The following is a 16,041-nucleotide window of genomic DNA, read 5'->3' on the forward strand; positions in this document are numbered from 1 at the left end:
TAGAACTGGAAGCAGAATGAGTGTGATTAGGAATGCGAACCATCGGTCAGCGTCCCCGAAGTCACGTGTCTCATTTGACCGCGAAGCTAGCGCCGTCTCAAGCCGGACTAGGCCGATCGCCCCCCATCGCGCACTCAAGTACCCTCGGCCCTCGTCCAGGGTAATGTGACGCGCCACCACGCGCGTTTACATAATATGTACGCAATTTTCCGAAGATTTTTTCCGACACAACTGCATTTGCCACGTGACCCGTGCTTTCTTGGGCCAACTTCTGGACGCATGGATGTCACTTTCGAAAACGCAAGTACATTAAGAAGAGGTGTTTCTGTTAACTGAAGCTTCTTCTAGACTTGAGTCATTAGAAGAATTCATCGAGACACAAATTGAGAGTGCTGCCCAAGCGCGCTTGCAGATCAAAAGGTTGGAATTGCTCAAACAGCGAGCGCTAGAAAATCCTCGAGCATTTATTGGAAATCTTGGCAAGGAGGTCGGCACTGTTGATTGCTGTTGGCGGTGGCATATTTTGCTTACATTCGGCGGAAACATAGCTAGAAGAGTTTCGCACTGACCAGGAATATGGTAAACGTGAGCCTGATTATATTGACTGGTCGCTGTACAAACGTGCAGGTGCGCCGGTTTTCTTTGGAGCCCACAAATGCCTTGGCAACAAACCTGAGTCAACGCGCCCAGATCCTGCGATCCTTCACCAAATGAACATTCCTCCGCTTCACTTCCATTCCGAGCCTCACAGTACTTGTTCCGAATCTTCCTTCCGCCGCCAAGCTACTCCAATATTGGAAGAGTATCGGTCCCGTATCAATGCGCTTGGTCTCGAGCCGTGCCCCGTGGAACAGGAAGACACTCCACACATTGCATTGCCACAGAGGATCAAGAGACGGAAAAGATGTTTAGAAGAGCTTCCCTCAGACGACGATATTTCGGCATCCCCCCAAAGAAATCCAGAATCTAAGTCTGACGATAACCAAACGTGCGTTTTCAGAATCACGAAGAGTGTTGCGCTAATGCGAGAACATTTCATTTCCCATAGGCTCCATGACGAAGCTTCTGCATCATCCACTCCGCCGCCTCAAACAGATATGAACAGGGTTCGTTTGTTGCATTGCACTAGAGATCAGATATATTTACGCATCCCGCTTCCATTAGTTAAATCGGTCAGCCAAGCCCAAGGCGGAACTATTTAATGTCCCTTGGACAGCTGAAGAGCAGAGATTACTGGAGAAATGCCTCCTCGAGATCCCATCAACGGAAAAGCAGCGGTTCGTGGCGATTTAATCCTGATCTTAGGACTGCTTTCTCACGTCCCACGTGGCCAGCTGGATAAAGATCAGCAAGGCTATGGGTGGTGTTCGAACTGGGCGGCAAGTTGCCAGCCGCGTTCAGAAGTACAATCTCAAGCTCAAGAAGTTTGGTGCGTTGGCGCTCTGACTGGCACTCCTGTCCATCGCGTGTCTGCTGATGCGCAGGTCGATTTAGGCCTGGAACCGCCTGCGTAGACACTTCGGTCAAGACCGCAGCAGTGCCACTTAGCATCTGATATCTAATCATGAAGTGGGTCAGTCTGGTGAGTCTGGCTACTATCCCTTAATTTTGGAGTTGCTGCTAGTCATGACTTATGATTCAATTTTAGCTGCTATTGTAGTTCGGTTCGTCCATAACGTACATTTCGTTGCAGGATTGCCATCCACCAGTTTGATGCCGGCGCAAGCTGAGGTGGAATCAGTAGTCCCTTCTACTGGAAGCTCAGAACCTCGGAGACATTGTGTTGGGAGCTGTCGGAATATTACTTCGTGGATCTGTTCTTCGGGTAGCAAATCGGATGTGAGACGTTGGCCACAGGGGTTGGGAAACTTGAGAAGAGATGGAGGATTACTCATTGGGTGTAACGTAGACCCGTTTATCGAACGTGACGGTTGGCGCTGCGTTGTTCTTAATGTGCCGTAGGTTTAACGGGCATTGATGGATCCACAAGGCTTGAGTCTACATGACTGATCCAATTACACCTCGTTCTCGCCTTCCCGTCGCTGTCATTTTGACTCACAAGTTTCACCGTTTGTCTGGTCACTGTCTGGAAGGTGCCGCTTAATGGACTAGTTCATATGGAAGCTCTGGCGGCTAGATCCCTTGTTGCAAACGGCGGGTGTTCTCCTTTATGCTTTCTCCTTCGCGGACCTCCAATTTGCACGGGAGCTGTAGAGTCTGTAGTTTGTCCCATGCTCCAGGATGCGTCGCGCGTGCGCTATGTCTAGACTCGAAGTGGTTTTGAATTGTTCCAAAACTTCATTCACGAGTTGGGGCGGGTGGCCGAGATCTTGATTCTGATTCATGTCATTAAGCTCGATTCGGAAGGCCTCACGCATTACATCTTCTAATGCATGCAGTAATCTTAAATTCGTTGGAAGAGACCCACTTCGTGTGCCTCTCGATGGGGACGGGGAGCTGTTGCTGTGGATGGGACTTGTCATTCCCAGATTCTAACTGGATTCGCGAAATAAACTAATTGGCAGTACTTGCAATGGTTCACACTTGCATTGGCTGAAACACGATCAAGACTTGCGACATAAGACACTACTGAGGCATAACCGCGCTACTTCCAAACATTTTACACCAGCCAAAACAGCTTATAAGTATGCTCCACACTTATAACATGGGACACATTACCCTCACCCTCGTCTCCTCGACTCGGGTGACCTGTCTGATATGCACGGTTTACCTCCGACGGAACTTTCAGGGAAACTCGTAGATGGGATCATCTTACTCGAATCCTGTATTGGGAAGGGCGGTTTCGGCGCTGTATATCGGGCAAAATTTCTGCCTACGTCATCGACGGTTGCCGTCAAGGTTGTCCCCCACGATCGAAACGGTCGGCAGTATTGGAGACTCAAAGATGAGATTTTCCTACACTGGTGCATGTCGGCTGATCCATCCGTAATCACCATGCGATGCTCTGTTAAGGACGGGTCGTACACCTATATCATCATGGTTCGCACATGCAGTCCCGAAATAATAATACTCCATAAACGCTGACGTGACGGATTGATTTTTCCTGATGATGAAGGATATGGCATGTGGAGGGAACCTTTGCGACTGGATATGCACTCTACGAGGCAACCCTCTTTGTCTATCCACCTTCGCTCGCAAGAGGGACCTAATGATTCAGCTCATCGACGTGATCATTCGATGTCATGCTCGAAACATCTTCCATCGAGACCTGAAACCCGAAAATATCTTACTGGACGGAACTCGAAGTCAAATTTATTTATCGGACTTTGGATTGGCCATGAAACATCCCCTGTCTCATAAGCCTCGCGATGGGACGGTCGAGTTTATGAGCCCGGGTAAGTGCAAACAATGTCTACTACAGGCCATTGACCGAACTATTTAACACTTCCAGAGTGTCTTGGAGAGCACATGAGTCGTAACTACGAGCCGTACATGAATGGTCCATCCGATGTATGGTCACTTGGAAGTGAGGGTTCGCGACGTCGTGCTTCTACCCACTTTCTGACGCCTCAACAGTCCTCTTTCACATATTAATGTTTCACGAAAAGCCATGGCAGAAAGCATCGATCAACGACGCTCATTTCTTCGGATACCTTGCCGATCGCAGTAGCTACTTCCTTAGGAGTCGCAACATTACCATCGAGGCTCACAGATTACTTACCGGCGTTTTTCAGCATAATCCTGAACAGCGACTGACCTTACAAGAGTTTCGAGACTCTCTCGTCAGCATGGGTCGTTTTTTCGTCACCACAACAGAAGCTGTCAATTTAAGACGACGATATTGTGATTACCTCGTAACCCATCAAGATCAGTCGAGAAGCATTCTCAAGTTCGTCAAAATGCAGCGTGACCGCAAATGTATACTCCCTTCCCCAAACCTTTCACCGAGAAATCATCCTTACCTTCAAGCTGTCCTTGACCCTGCAATCCTTGCCGCCGCTGGAACTGGGCAACAACCCATGGGAACGAAATGTCCCTCACCAACCTTTCCCCCCCATGCTATAATGGACCACACTCTTCTTGTTCCCCCAGCACCTACATATCCAAGCTGTTATGGCAGATCTCACTCCTCACTGCGCCCTCCACCGTTATCACCCTCGCAACCGGGAGGGTCTTACGTTCCTTCAGTGTCATCTCTCACGTCAGTCATACTACAAACTCCCGAGCAGCCTGCAAATCAGGACACGGCTGCTATTGTTACATCCCTGCTTTCAACAGAGGTTGATCTCGGCTGCGCATTGGAACCGCCCAGAAAAATTGCCAATGGCCCAGAACTAATGATGCTCGAACCGTCCTTTCCTATAGCTCCTCGCCCCGACGGCGCCGGGATCGGAGCCTCAGGTCCATGCATGCCGGCAGGGAATGAGTCTAGAGGCTCATCCACAAAGAGCGTGTTCAAACGTTTTGCCCAAAGCATCAAAGGCGCTGCTCTCCTTTCCTAATTATATTTCACGATGACTTCCTAACAATCCTAAAACGTTCTATCTTAGCCATCCAGTATAATCTAATCCATAATCCAATGCACTGCCTTCTAAAAATCGTCTTCGAGGACAATACGCCGATGAACCAATAATCCAAACTGTTCGACCTGAAAATGTGGCACATGCTGCTGAATCCACCGAATATCCTCCGAACCACATACGACTTTGTCATGGCTAGCCTCGATGACAAGAGAGTTGAGCGTGCAACTTCTGACGTGCCCTAGGCTCGGGTCTCCTGGCTCTTCTACCTGCTTATTAATCAGCCTCGACTCGACAAAGCGCCTGACGGCATGTCGTTGTTGACCCTCACAACGACTGATGTGTAAACTCGACAATGATGGACAGATCAGGGGAATATCACCATTCTTACGTGTCAGTTCCTGGAGGAGTCTAAGAACGGCTTTCATAGAGAGATGGCGGAATATACTCACATCGAGAAGGGTAGAGTGGTAATGAGAGTAATTGTGCACCTCCAGTGATTCCAAGGATCCGCAAGCAGATAACAAATCAACCAATGCCGCATCCGTACCCTCCTCGCCCTGCGTCGCATTCGTTTCCCAGACTGACCCGTATGTGAATGAAAACGACGTAAGAGGCATCTTCTGCTTCCGTCGCTGATCGCCGATGACGCGAAGAAGTGTACTGGTCGCAGTAACACCATCGTTCGCTGGCGTCTCTGACGCATTACCCTCCTCGCTCCGGCACAAAGATAGTGATTCCAGAGAAGGGAGTGTTAAAGACTCTAATAATCTTGTCATTTCCTTTCTTGTCAAGTCGAGTCGCATTGTGTGCAAAGCCGGGAGTGTGAGTGCCTCCTGTTTCGTTTCTAGGGAGATTTGAGAATTCGAAGTACTAAGGACATCTTCGAACTCCACCATGATGATCACTAGGGTTTCGAGATTGGGATTTGACCGTAAAACGTCAAGAAGTCTACTGAGCGTTGTCCATCCCCGGCTAAGGCGAATGTCGTGCAAATTCTTGATGAACTGGCTGTCGATGCTGAAAGCGAGGGGCTCAATGGAAACGGAACGTAACTCGGGTGTCTGATTATTGAAAATGGTAGGTACTGGGAATGTTCCATCGCCGTGTAAAGTTGTGAGGCTTTGGACAGTGCCACCAGCGTCTTGGGCAGACATAGTGAGCTCTGTCAGACGTAAAGCGGGTTGCTTGAATCGAACAAAGGAGACATAAGCCTCCGAGCGCGATCGTGGATTAAGGTGTAGCGATCTCCATCTAGGTATCGAGTGTTGCAGGACGTTGATGACCTGCGTAAGCGCCTGACTGAGCCTGACGAAGGAGCGAACCGTCGAATCCCCAGGCGTGTCAATAGAACGCTCCGAGGATGCACTGGAAAGCCATACATCCAAAGGAAGCGCGCCTGAGCGCGCTAAGAGCCAGCGCAGTGTCTGCGTCGGTGCCTTACCAATGCGGTCATATACAACAGTAATGCGACTCCATAACCTTGGAGATGCATCGCGCACACTCTTCCACCTCTTGCATACCAGCCCGATAGTGATACGAAGCTCAGGGTCATACCGGTCTATGGATGAACCAGATCGAGATGTCCCGTGTACAGGCGGCAGCATTGACGGAAAGGAGGGAAATGGATCAGACCAGACAGCAAACTCGAAAATAAGGGAGAGTATCTCGTATGGGATGGTAGTTATCTCCATGGCCCAGAGCACCTGGGACGCGGTTCACCAATAATTCGGAGGAAGTCACTTTGAACGCGTAAACATTCTGTTCAAATGAATTACAGGGGGTCCTTTTCCTTAAATGGAACTACTTCTAAGCTTCATCCACTTATTGGTCAGAATCAGGCGTAGATGCGCGCCAAGACATATGTTAGCCTTCTTTGGTCCCAGTCACTACTGGAATAGACAGCCGAAGGTAGTTGCAGACCCAATCCCATGCACGTGGACGCCTTGTCCCTCCAACAATTGAGGCCCCTCTCAATCTCGTCCTCCATGGCGAGTTTTGACTCCGACAGAATAATCCTCGCGTCTAGACATTCGATCGCAAGTGTTGCGTCGACACTATCGACCCTCCGGTCGAAGGTTCCTCTCTCTTCCATTAATCATCTGCTATCGTTTCGACGCCGACCGCAAAGACTATTTCCTAATCAACCCCTCAGAACATAAGCAGCTAGTGCTTCTAACACGAGTCTGTCAGATCCCTTCATCAAATATTTCAAATGCTCCTATCGAAGGACACCGATTCCACAGTAAAACGAATCTCCTTGCGGAGATTTCGTTGGGGGGGATGAGGTTCAGTTTTCTTTGGGCGAATGGCTTTATGTTTCTACGTCGATCAGAGAGTTGGAAGCCATTGGTGCTTACGATGCGCGAGAAGTCACTCTTTGATCCCATTCTCCGCTTGTTACGCATCACGGAGGCTCAAGATGTGCGTCCTTTTCTGATACATGGGTTAACTCACATAATCCAATATCTATCCAGCCTTCTGGCCTTTCTTTTTTTTGAGTACTACTCTGGCAGTCTCCTCTGCCGCCATAATTCATGGATTATTAATTATAAAGACAAATTTACATTCACTAGTATAGTATTCCATACTCTGTGCATCCATTCACATCTGAAAAGACTACCTTCGGCACGAAAAAAGCGCTGCGTGGAACCCCCCCCCCCAGAAGAAGTAAAAAAAAAAAAACCAATCCGAGAAATTAACCGGAAAAGAAATGGGAACTCGCCACGACAGGTGGCGTCTACTAGTTATTTGAAAAACTTTGAGGACTGAGCACGGGTGGAAATTTTTACAGGATCGACCCGGAACACTAGAACAGTGGGAGTTTTTGCCTGTAGGATGAGTGACGTCACTGCATTGCACTGCTTCTGTTTTGTTCCTATTCACAGTCCTTGGGGCGCTCAGCAGCAATACTAACTTGATTTCCGTTGCCATCTAAGGACATGGCTGAGTCCTTTGCAGTTTGCCAACCGAAGTCCTCTTTCTCCGATATTTGTCTACAGCTTCGCTACAAAATTGGCGAGCCACGAAGTGAAAGACGACTAGTCTAGCAGACCCTAACGTTAACAGTTCATCCGCTTTCACCTACAAAGCTTCAGGAGAATATGTTGTTAATCACGCGCCACGTGAACTTGCACATCACTTGTTCAAGTTGTTATAGTATTTTGAGTAGGACGCTCACCAACACCACTGGGCACTTGAGTACGTTTGCGCCGTAGCTCGCAGGTCTATGGGCTGTTTTTCGAGCAAACCTGATAATGTAGGACGCACATGACTCATTTGCAAGTTTCACACAAGACTCATGATGGCTATCACTTTATACTGATTCATCAAGTCTGCCGAACCCGGCGGAGGAACTGTGCCCAGACATCAGAACCCCAATCCAAACTCCGTATCACCTGTACCCAGTTCTATAAGGGTGAAAATTTTTATTAACTGCAAGCTTCGAGCCGTTTAACTGACGATGCTTGTCGTAATTTCAAGCCACCTCCTCCAAGGATTGTCGATCCAGTACGTATCAAATCGCTCCCCAAGTGGATGCACTTTCGACTGAGGGAGCTTAGCAACCATTTCCGTCTATAGAAATGCTTGATTTACCTACTGCCAGACAATCCGGAGCGCGATATAAAAGTGAATACCCCAGTCGACGCGTTCATCCATCCGGGCTGGAAACACATGGGTCCTCCAGTGCGGGCAGTGGGCGGAGACAGCGAGCCAAGACGACTGTTTGATTTGAGACATATCATCCTACATCGCTTTCAACCGTCGGGAATTTGTGAGCTACAAATCAAAGTAATGATACAGACTTGGGATATACATAAAACATACAAGCTGCAGAGAAAACAAACCACGGACAACACGAGAACGGTGGCAGATTGCCTCGTCCGTCGGGGATCTACCTGCTTAAAGCCATTTGAGGTCGAACTCTTTAAAGTCAACATGTATGATCTCCCCACCCTTTCCGCCTACGGTGACGCGTCTCCCAATCTGGATGACTTCCGATGCTGGCTCAAAATCATCCGGGAGCCAGCAGACATACTTTAGCGCTCCTCGGCTTCGTACACACAAGCAATTCTGATCGAGAATGATGGGAAGAAAAGGATCAGGGACAGAGATGGACGGGAAAATGGCTTTGGGGAGATGAGTCGGGTCATCGTCCAAGTTCTTGGAATTGAGGTAGAGAGTATATGAGCGTCCAAACTTATCTGCAATGCCCCATCCCCTTACACAAAGGACTCTATTGCATAACGAATAACCGATATGGTATGGCGCTTGAGGTGCCCATTGAAAATCCCGAAATTGCGTCGCGTCGCCAATCGCCATTTCTATCAAACAACTCCCTGAATTCGTGTCCCACAACTTTACAGTCAGGTCCCGCGAACCGGAGGTAAGGTTACGACCATTCGAAGAGAAGCATGCGCAGGTCACCATGTCAGTATGTCCCCTTAATAGAACTGGAGGATGAGACGATCCACGCAAGTTGATGCGAATAATCTTGTCCTCGCTAGTAGATGCAGTAAGCTTGCCGTCGAGGGAGAAAGCGATTACGAATGAATTAGTGGTCATATCGGCACGGGCCTTAGGCTTGTCCCAAATGCGGACGGATCCATCCTGTGACCCGGATACTACACGTTCGCTATCTGGGGAGAATGCTACGGAATAGATATCGCTAACATGCCCGTTGAAAGTACGGACAAGAGTGCGGCTCCGTACGTCCCACAGGCAGACTGACTTGTCGGCTGATCCGGAAACCACGTAGTTTCCGACCGGGGCACACGAAACAGAATACACGGCGCCACGGTGCTGGCCGACAAGCTGAGGTTCTCCATTCCCATCCACTTGCAAGAGACCAACAGAGCCGTCAACGGCAGCGAAAAGAACCTGCGTATTATCCGCAGTGAACGAGACAGAGTACACTGCACTTTTCAAATCGACTTGAAACCGCATATGACCCGTGAGTACATCCCAGAGACAGACGGTCCAGCCACCAGCTGAGGCGAGCAGGACCCCATCGCGGGAATAGTCAACGGATACCACGGGATGAGTATGGCCACGCAAAATTCTTTCACTACTGCCACTCTCGCAGTTCCAGATTCGTACCGTTCCGTCACTTGAAGCGGAAGCTAATTTGAAACCATAGGGGCTGAATGACAACGAGTTGACCCTATTAGTGTGTCCGTGAAGTCGAAGGGGTTGGCCAGGCATATCGTTTGCACCAAAAATATATATCTTGGTGTTGTCCTCCAGCGCGCATGCAATTTGCGTGCCGTCGGGGGAAAAGACGGCAAAAATGCAAGTGGAATCCAAATCGAGGGTACGCGCTAAATTACCCACCGCCGCGTTCCAGATCCAAATCTGGTTATTCCTGCATGTGGATATTATCCTATCTCCGTCATGTGAGAATGCGACGGAGGAAACAGGACCCGGATGTCCGCGAAGTTGCACAGGTGATTGACTCCACGAATGTCCAACCCCGGTCAACAACGTGATGCTATAAGGTGCTGGCTGATTAGAGGATGATGATCCAACACTGTTTAGGCCGGCTGAACGACTGAACGGTAAAGGGGCGTTGAGGATGAAAAAAGAGGACTGTCTGAGGGCTTGTTTGTAGCGTAATATAAACCGGCACACGTCGGAAATGTATGTGCGCAATTCCTTCTTGTCAGTGCACGGTCGCTGCAATCACGAGATGAGGTTCGCATGCCAAACCGAACGCATGTGTAAGACATACCATCCACTGCTCAATCCGATGCAAACTGAGGCAAGCTGCATCAAGCTCCTCCATTATACCCATCGCTGCTACCCAGTGCAGCAGCCAACTCTCGGCGAATTTCTCTAAAGCTTGCATGACATCCGCGTCCCCACAGTCGACTCGGCAGACCAGTACAGACCAGCTTCTGCAGGCGAATTGAGCGCTTTCCAGCAGCGTACAAGCAAGCCGAGCCTTGAGATTAGTTGTTTCTTGGTTCAGCCGGAAGCGTTGCTGCCGTGCCAAATCCTCTGTTGATTGGCACGATGAAAGAAGCTCGAGTGTCCTGACTGCTAATTCGATGTCCGTGTTTGAACGCCGCATTTGATTATTCGACGGCTGATAGTCATCAGCGGAGGGTTTGAATTGATATGCTTGAATCTCGTTGCGCACGGAAGCCCAAGTTGACTCGGCTTTAAAAAGTTGGACAAGCATTTGCTCAAGCGCACCGAGCCTTTCGGTTCCGAGGATCTTTGTAGTTCTTTCGGGGTCCACGCTGATTAGAATTTCCCACAAGTGAAGAGTTTGACTTAATGCCCTGCACAGGAAATATGGGGTGAAGACTCTTGACAAAGAACGGGAAGGCTCACTGTGGAAAACCCTCCCCAAGTTTTCTTGTTCCAGGCACACCACTACACGCACGCAGATGCTCATATACCACGTCTTTCCAACTGCTCAATATCCTTTCCAAACAAGACGCTACCCTTGCATGGCCACGGAATCACTGAGGCTGGAACAATATAGCAACCTCTGCGAAGGCGAATCAGTCCGTGTATCAGAAAGTAGAAAAAGACGCACGTCTTGAGCTTTCATAATGCGCAACAGCCGAAGAACGGGTCCAACAAGCGACTTCTCATGCATCGCAAGCACCAGGGATTCCAGATCTCTGATTGAGGTGGAAACATGGAGCACATCATACAGTTTGTTTTTGATTAATTTGCGGCATCGTTTGTTTAGCTCAGGATGATTCAGTACCGCTCCCTGATTGAAACGGCCTCCGAAGAAGAGGATTGAAAGCTCTTGAATTACGGAAGAAAAAAACCAACAGTTTTTCTGGCGCGCATCGATCAATAGGCTGGCAATCCGGTAGATTTCCCACACACACACACCTTGGTAATAGTATAGAACATGGACTCATTTCGGACGACATCGAACACCCTTCCAAAACGGTTGAGGGGGACGGGGTCATCAAAGTCGATCACGGCTTCGCGATTGTCGCCTTTTTGGACCAGTGCCTCTTCTATCATAGAAAGACGAACCTGGGCAAGTATGGATGAAACATTCATTCTCCAGCAATATTGATGAGACTCACCGAATCATCTGCGGGCGAATAGGTACTCGCCAGCAATTTCTGATTACCCTGCCCTCCAGGGTAGCGATCCAAACGGATGCATAGTCGAATTCCTTCTCTTATGGCTTCCAACAAGAGGAAGCGATGCTTGATCTTCCCCATGGCGGCGTAGCGCCTCAAAGAAGTCACTCTCGTTGTCTCCGCTAGTGAGCTGTGACGGAGACCAGTGCAAAACGTGCTCAACTCGCATTTATTCTCACCCCACCGCGGGGGCATGAGGATGTCGGAGGCGGAAGCAGGATCGTGAGGGTCAGGAATTTGGGTGCTCATAGCTCGTTGTACTCGCTGTGGGTCAATTAGGCAAGGACGAGTATAGTAACGTGAAGCACCGGATGGTACAGGGGGGGCAAAGCACAGTCACTGATGCGAAGAATCCCTCACCAGGAGGATAATGAGGGTCGCTAATAGGACGGATAAGGGCGAAAAATTCCAATGTGACGTTGCAACGTGGTGAAAGCATGGTCTCAAATCCTACGCGGTACTACGCGCGGTTTTGAGTGCCAGTTTTTTTTGGAAACCCGGCTGTTAGCAGAGTAGCCATACCTCGACACTCTCCTCAGCCTCACACCATTATCCTAATCGTGAATTTCCCCCTTGCAAGCAACCATCCTTCGCGTGTTCCATAACCTTTTTAGGTCGAGACACAGATATGGCCTTTTCAAGTAAGAAATGGCCAACTTGCGGCAAAGCTGAGAACGCATGTCGGTTTCAGAGGGTTTATTGGGATTTTGTCTCCTTATAGGGATTGTTGTGCTTATTCGCGCGCGCGCGCGATGCGCCGCTGTGTGGTTTGATGCGCTGGGTCGGTAATTCAGTTGGATTTCCATCTCGGCGTTGCGCCTTCCCACGTAGCTCCAGCGCAACTCAAATCCCCGAAGAAAGCCCCATCGTAACAATGCGATAAAGAGAACCCCTGTGCCCCAAGTGCGAGTTGCAAGATCGACCTGCACGAGATGAAAGCTTTGGCAGGAAGTAACTGGGAACCGTTTGCCCTCAGATTTTAGCTTGGCGGGTAGAGCAAAAAAAAAAAATTCTGGGATCCGACTGGTGGAAATCTTTGACTCCATAAGTATGTGTGTGGGATTTGAGCAAATTCCCCACTACTTACACAGCGGGTGCTGCAGCTGATTGGGAATGTCACCCCTTTTAAAAAGCAACACGGGGTTCTCTGATCCTTGGACGCAATTTCACTGTACAGTAAACATAATTTTTTTTGGCTTTTCCAGACGTTGCAAAGCCTCCGCCCGTCACCCACTGAGAGGGGGCGAATTGCGGATTCAAGTGTAGTCTGAAGTCAAAAGCAGATGTGACACAGTGATGTGACATCGATCAGCCATCGCGTATATAAAACACAACCCCCTTTCAAATTCCCAAAGTCAACAGTAACTGGATAATACGTGCGGATCGTGGAGAGATCGAAGCTACGTACACGGTCAGTTCTATGTAGCAAAGTACGAACATACACAAAGTAAGTATTAAACGGAAAGGGGGGGGGGGGGGCGAAGATATCGTAAGTCTAATCACGAGCCGGAAGGGAGGGGTATCTTTTCTCCTTTACAACTTTTACGCTGATGCCTTCTCAAAGCATCCTCACGAGAAAACCGCAGTCCACAATCGCACGGGAACAAGTCGTACACACCCTTACAAAGATCCATGCATCGTTCCTTCAAAACCGGATACAGGGAAAGATCGAACTCCTCCTTTTCATCCTGTTGTTTGTTTCCATGACGTCGGAGGAAATCGTCGATTTCGGTTTCCTCGGCGGGCGACATCTCATAGTCTTGACAGGTCCGCGATTCGACGATCACAAAGTAGAACATGTCGAGATACGCTGCTGCGGGGCGAACGCGATCGGGCTTCTCGATCAGATCCCTCACCAGACGACCCCGATGAACTCCCAGAATATGACGATCCAATGTCGTGAAACTCCCTGTACACAATTCACAGCGCACGCGTTCTTTATGGGACTTTGAAATGGCATTCAAAATCCATCCTGGAAGGGTGCCGTTCAAGTCCGGGGCGATGTCGATCTCCGAACGTCGTTCGCCCAATCCCTTGGCATTCTTGCGAACCCTGTTCACAGGCGCTTTGCCAGACAAGGACTTTCGCACGATAGAGGTGCCCTTGGGAGCTGGTTTATCGACCTGGGGGGTCGTACGCGTCCGCCGACGCTTACGCGCCCGATGGTCGTCCCCAGCTTCACCTTGGGAGGACTCTTCGTAGCGGCGTTCGGGATCGGAATCGCCGTCGAGTTTACGCTTCGAACCGCTGATTTGGGGTGGAGGGACCAGTTTCACGGTTTGTTGAAGTCTGGGAGTGGGGGGAAGGGACCGATGGACCGATGGCGTGGAAGTAGAGGGAGTGGGGGAAAGATACGGTGTATAGTTTTCGGCACGTCGCATTAGGGGGATGCTGGGAGGTTGAATCTGGGTTGCAGCGTCGTTAGCCTCTGATCGAAGCTGTGAAGCCTGCGAAGGCGATAGCCAATGGGAAGCCGAATCTGCAGCTCCGTGCATGAGAGACCCAGACAGCGACGTAGGGTCCAAAGTATGGATCCAGTCGTTCACGGGACCATCGAACGAAACGGTGTTATTTGTGGACGTTGATTGGGGATTCGTTTCACATCCCGTGTCATCCGAGGGGAAGTACTGGGCCATCAGAGGGTCAAGGGAAAATTCGTTTAATTCGTATGAGGTGTGGTCATAAAGGAAGGAATCGTCATAGCACTGCTGGGGCCAGCCAAGCGCAGAATTAGATGAGGGGCCCTCAAGGCCAAAATTAATACGACCATCAAGGCTAACGGGGCCTCAATTGTCAGCTTCCAACTGATGCACATATTACAATAGGGATAGGGCAACTCACTCGGTAGAGAGAAGACCAAGCTGGTCGAAGCTGATTTCTGCCATTGCTGGATGATCTGCCTGAGAATGGAAGCGGTGGCAGATCTGGGAAACCGAAACCGAAAGCGAAGGGAGAGGAGAGAGCATTTAAAAGCGTTGAGTTGAGTGCGGCGATTAGAGGGACAGAGTTTCACAAGCCCGGCCATAGCGTTACCTACCTTGGGTCGTTATGGAAGTCAGCTAAGAATGGCACAAAGCGAGATAAATTAAGTAATCCTTTTGTCCAGTCCTGAGAATGTGTAAGGCAAGGTATCGAGATGGCCCTTCCCGAGCAACTTGTCAAGCCCTGACAGTCGTCAACTCATAAAACACTTCGAAGAAACACTTTCATGGCATAGCAGCCAAGTGAAGAGCGCAAGCCAGTATTGAGACTCTGACTGTTCTTTCCTTTACTCTTCATCCAAACAACCAGAAGCAGGATTCTCAAGCGCAGAGCCTGAGGTTGAATACGGAAGTTGCCGATGTGATTGTTTTGCGATTTGCGTCATCAATGATGCATGTTGTTATTGATTGACAGCTGGTTTCCGTGCAGACAAGAAGCTGCGTCGGGGTCTTCTACATAACAGGGGTTTCTCCTGACATTACCGCTATTCCGCTTTTGTGCTCTTACATGGAACTCATGCGCAACTTGTTCAAGCCTCGTTGCTTGGAGCGGAATTAGAGCGAGAGTAACCAACTTTCCAATGCTGCTGCCGCGGTGCAATACACTGTTTTATTCTGTATGCAAACTTCTGTAGGGACGTCAGGCCTTTGGAGCTGCACTACGGATCTCAATTGTACCCATCATGATGTTCCGCATCGAATCCACTGCACGCTTTTGCTTCTGTCATGTGTTCCCATGACCGTCCCTTTCATTGTCTGGGTAAAGGGACGCGTCAATACCGAAACGGAAAACCCCGTCCGAGCGGCAATCCACCCCTTTCCCGTGGTTGGCCATATCATCGAGAAGGCTGTACACGCACAAAAATGGCATCTTTTGCTCATTTGCGGCTTACCTTGAATCTCACCGTTGATGCGAATGTGCGGAGTTTGGCATGGTCAGGAAAGATGCGGAGCTATTCTAGCTGTGGTGGATCAGTGTGTTCTTAATTTGGTGGAGTGTCCTGAAGCAATGATAGAACGGTGCGAAGGATTTCTTATCAGATCTGCCATGAGCTGCCAAAGGGTCTCTCTTTCGAGCCTTGGGGTGCTGGAATAGGCTGGTCCTCCTCGAATGGCCACTAGCTGATCTTTCGCATGGTCCCGCTCCGTTGGGCTTCTGCGTCTTCTAATCTCCTGAGGCCATCCAGGCATAAACACAGAATGTCCCTAATCATGGTAGGGGAAATCAGATTCTGGTACATGAATACACAACCGGATTCACGGCATCCCCATTCTCTTCAGCCTACCGCATGGTAGGCAGGGAGCAGATAAGCAGACAATTACTTTTCTAGCGAGTCATTCATCGTGGGCTGCTACTGCATGGACCCCTGGGGCATGCTTATTACTACCAGGAATATATATCCCCGAGAAACGCACCACTCAAGTAAGAGTGGGGCGTCATCGCCTTAATGAGGTTCA

General features: G+C 49.5%; 7 protein-coding genes across 7 annotated transcripts; 2 read left to right on the top strand and 5 right to left on the bottom strand.

The window, feature by feature from the left end:
* The first annotated feature begins 23 nt into the window (after window positions 1–23).
* On the top strand, window positions 24–1,874 carry EI90DRAFT_1102105 (uncharacterized protein). Its single transcript, XM_039051499.1, has 9 exons — window positions 24–300; window positions 349–487; window positions 549–627; window positions 691–988; window positions 1,049–1,106; window positions 1,165–1,277; window positions 1,335–1,429; window positions 1,495–1,582; window positions 1,649–1,874. Exons 1-8 carry the CDS (start codon window positions 284–286, stop codon window positions 1,512–1,514), a joined length of 819 nt encoding a protein of 272 aa, XP_038915752.1. The 5' UTR covers window positions 24–283; the 3' UTR covers window positions 1,515–1,582; window positions 1,649–1,874.
* An 844-nt stretch (window positions 1,875–2,718) lies between these two features.
* Window positions 2,719–3,734, top strand: EI90DRAFT_2921172 (kinase-like domain-containing protein; the record flags this gene model as incomplete). The annotated part of the gene is made up of 4 exons (XM_039054768.1): window positions 2,719–3,000; window positions 3,077–3,356; window positions 3,413–3,487; window positions 3,538–3,734. Coding segments are annotated over 4 exons (834 nt in total), but the record flags the coding sequence as incomplete, so codon positions are not given.
* A 695-nt stretch (window positions 3,735–4,429) lies between these two features.
* Window positions 4,430–6,196, bottom strand: EI90DRAFT_3059481 (uncharacterized protein). Its single transcript, XM_039060439.1, has 2 exons — window positions 4,934–6,196; window positions 4,430–4,882 (listed from the first exon to the last, which is right to left on the bottom strand). Exons 1-2 carry the CDS (start codon window positions 6,173–6,175, stop codon window positions 4,553–4,555), a joined length of 1,572 nt encoding a protein of 523 aa, XP_038915754.1. The 5' UTR covers window positions 6,176–6,196; the 3' UTR covers window positions 4,430–4,552.
* A 1,633-nt stretch (window positions 6,197–7,829) lies between these two features.
* EI90DRAFT_3059484 (uncharacterized protein) lies at window positions 7,830–8,371 on the bottom strand (the record flags this gene model as incomplete). Its single annotated transcript, XM_039060440.1, has 4 exons — window positions 7,830–7,891; window positions 7,944–8,030; window positions 8,079–8,228; window positions 8,310–8,371. Coding segments are annotated over 3 exons (277 nt in total), but the record flags the coding sequence as incomplete, so codon positions are not given.
* EI90DRAFT_1102477 (WD40-repeat-containing domain protein) lies at window positions 8,175–10,823 on the bottom strand. The gene is made up of 3 exons (XM_039051502.1): window positions 10,821–10,823; window positions 10,213–10,768; window positions 8,175–10,157 (listed from the first exon to the last, which is right to left on the bottom strand). Exons 2-3 carry the CDS (start codon window positions 10,663–10,665, stop codon window positions 8,385–8,387), a joined length of 2,226 nt encoding a protein of 741 aa, XP_038915756.1. The 5' UTR covers window positions 10,666–10,768; window positions 10,821–10,823; the 3' UTR covers window positions 8,175–8,384.
* EI90DRAFT_1102428 (uncharacterized protein) lies at window positions 10,824–12,003 on the bottom strand. The gene is made up of 4 exons (XM_039051500.1): window positions 11,543–12,003; window positions 11,340–11,489; window positions 11,029–11,283; window positions 10,824–10,980 (listed from the first exon to the last, which is right to left on the bottom strand). Exons 1-4 carry the CDS (start codon window positions 11,849–11,851, stop codon window positions 10,930–10,932), a joined length of 765 nt encoding a protein of 254 aa, XP_038915757.1. The 5' UTR covers window positions 11,852–12,003; the 3' UTR covers window positions 10,824–10,929.
* A 912-nt stretch (window positions 12,004–12,915) lies between these two features.
* EI90DRAFT_1102438 (uncharacterized protein) lies at window positions 12,916–14,923 on the bottom strand. Its single transcript, XM_039051501.1, has 5 exons — window positions 14,640–14,923; window positions 14,444–14,526; window positions 13,368–14,377; window positions 13,221–13,318; window positions 12,916–13,002 (listed from the first exon to the last, which is right to left on the bottom strand). Exons 2-4 carry the CDS (start codon window positions 14,485–14,487, stop codon window positions 13,248–13,250), a joined length of 1,125 nt encoding a protein of 374 aa, XP_038915758.1. The 5' UTR covers window positions 14,488–14,526; window positions 14,640–14,923; the 3' UTR covers window positions 12,916–13,002; window positions 13,221–13,247.
* Between the last annotated feature and the right edge of the window lie 1,118 nt (window positions 14,924–16,041).

This window comes from Cantharellus anzutake (genome assembly GCF_015039405.1).
Source record: "Cantharellus anzutake strain C23 chromosome Unknown EI90scaffold_25, whole genome shotgun sequence".
NCBI classification, from domain to species: Eukaryota; Fungi; Basidiomycota; class Agaricomycetes; order Cantharellales; family Hydnaceae; genus Cantharellus; species Cantharellus anzutake.

Excerpts from the sequence above, each read along its gene's own strand:
- EI90DRAFT_3059481 (XM_039060439.1), bottom strand. The coding sequence starts at position 6,175 with ATGGAGATAACTACCATCCCATACGAGATACTCTCCCTTATTTTCGAG. Across the intron at positions 4,883-4,933 it reads ACCACTCTACCCTTCTCGAT|GAACTGACACGTAAGAATGG; the intron begins GTGAGTATATTC and ends AGACTCCTCCAG.
- EI90DRAFT_1102105 (XM_039051499.1), top strand. Across the intron at positions 628-690 it reads GTCGCTGTACAAACGTGCAG|ATCCTGCGATCCTTCACCAA; the intron begins GTGCGCCGGTTT and ends CAACGCGCCCAG. Across the intron at positions 989-1,048 it reads AAGTCTGACGATAACCAAAC|GCTCCATGACGAAGCTTCTG; the intron begins GTGCGTTTTCAG and ends CATTTCCCATAG.
- EI90DRAFT_1102477 (XM_039051502.1), bottom strand. The coding sequence starts at position 10,665 with ATGCTTGTCCAACTTTTTAAAGCCGAGTCAACTTGGGCTTCCGTGCGC. Across the intron at positions 10,158-10,212 it reads ATCGGATTGAGCAGTGGATG|CGACCGTGCACTGACAAGAA; the intron begins GTATGTCTTACA and ends TCGTGATTGCAG.
- EI90DRAFT_1102438 (XM_039051501.1), bottom strand. The coding sequence starts at position 14,487 with ATGGCAGAAATCAGCTTCGACCAGCTTGGTCTTCTCTCTACCGA. Across the intron at positions 14,378-14,443 it reads CTTGGTCTTCTCTCTACCGA|CCTTGATGGTCGTATTAATT; the intron begins GTGAGTTGCCCT and ends AGGCCCCGTTAG. Across the intron at positions 13,319-13,367 it reads GATCGTCGAATCGCGGACCT|CCTCCGACGTCATGGAAACA; the intron begins GTCAAGACTATG and ends AATCGACGATTT.
- EI90DRAFT_1102428 (XM_039051500.1), bottom strand. The coding sequence starts at position 11,851 with ATGAGCACCCAAATTCCTGACCCTCACGATCCTGCTTCCGCCTCCGAC. Across the intron at positions 11,284-11,339 it reads TGTTCTATACTATTACCAAG|AAAAACTGTTGGTTTTTTTC; the intron begins GTGTGTGTGTGT and ends GATGCGCGCCAG. Across the intron at positions 10,981-11,028 it reads GCATTATGAAAGCTCAAGAC|AGGTTGCTATATTGTTCCAG; the intron begins GTGCGTCTTTTT and ends TCGCCTTCGCAG.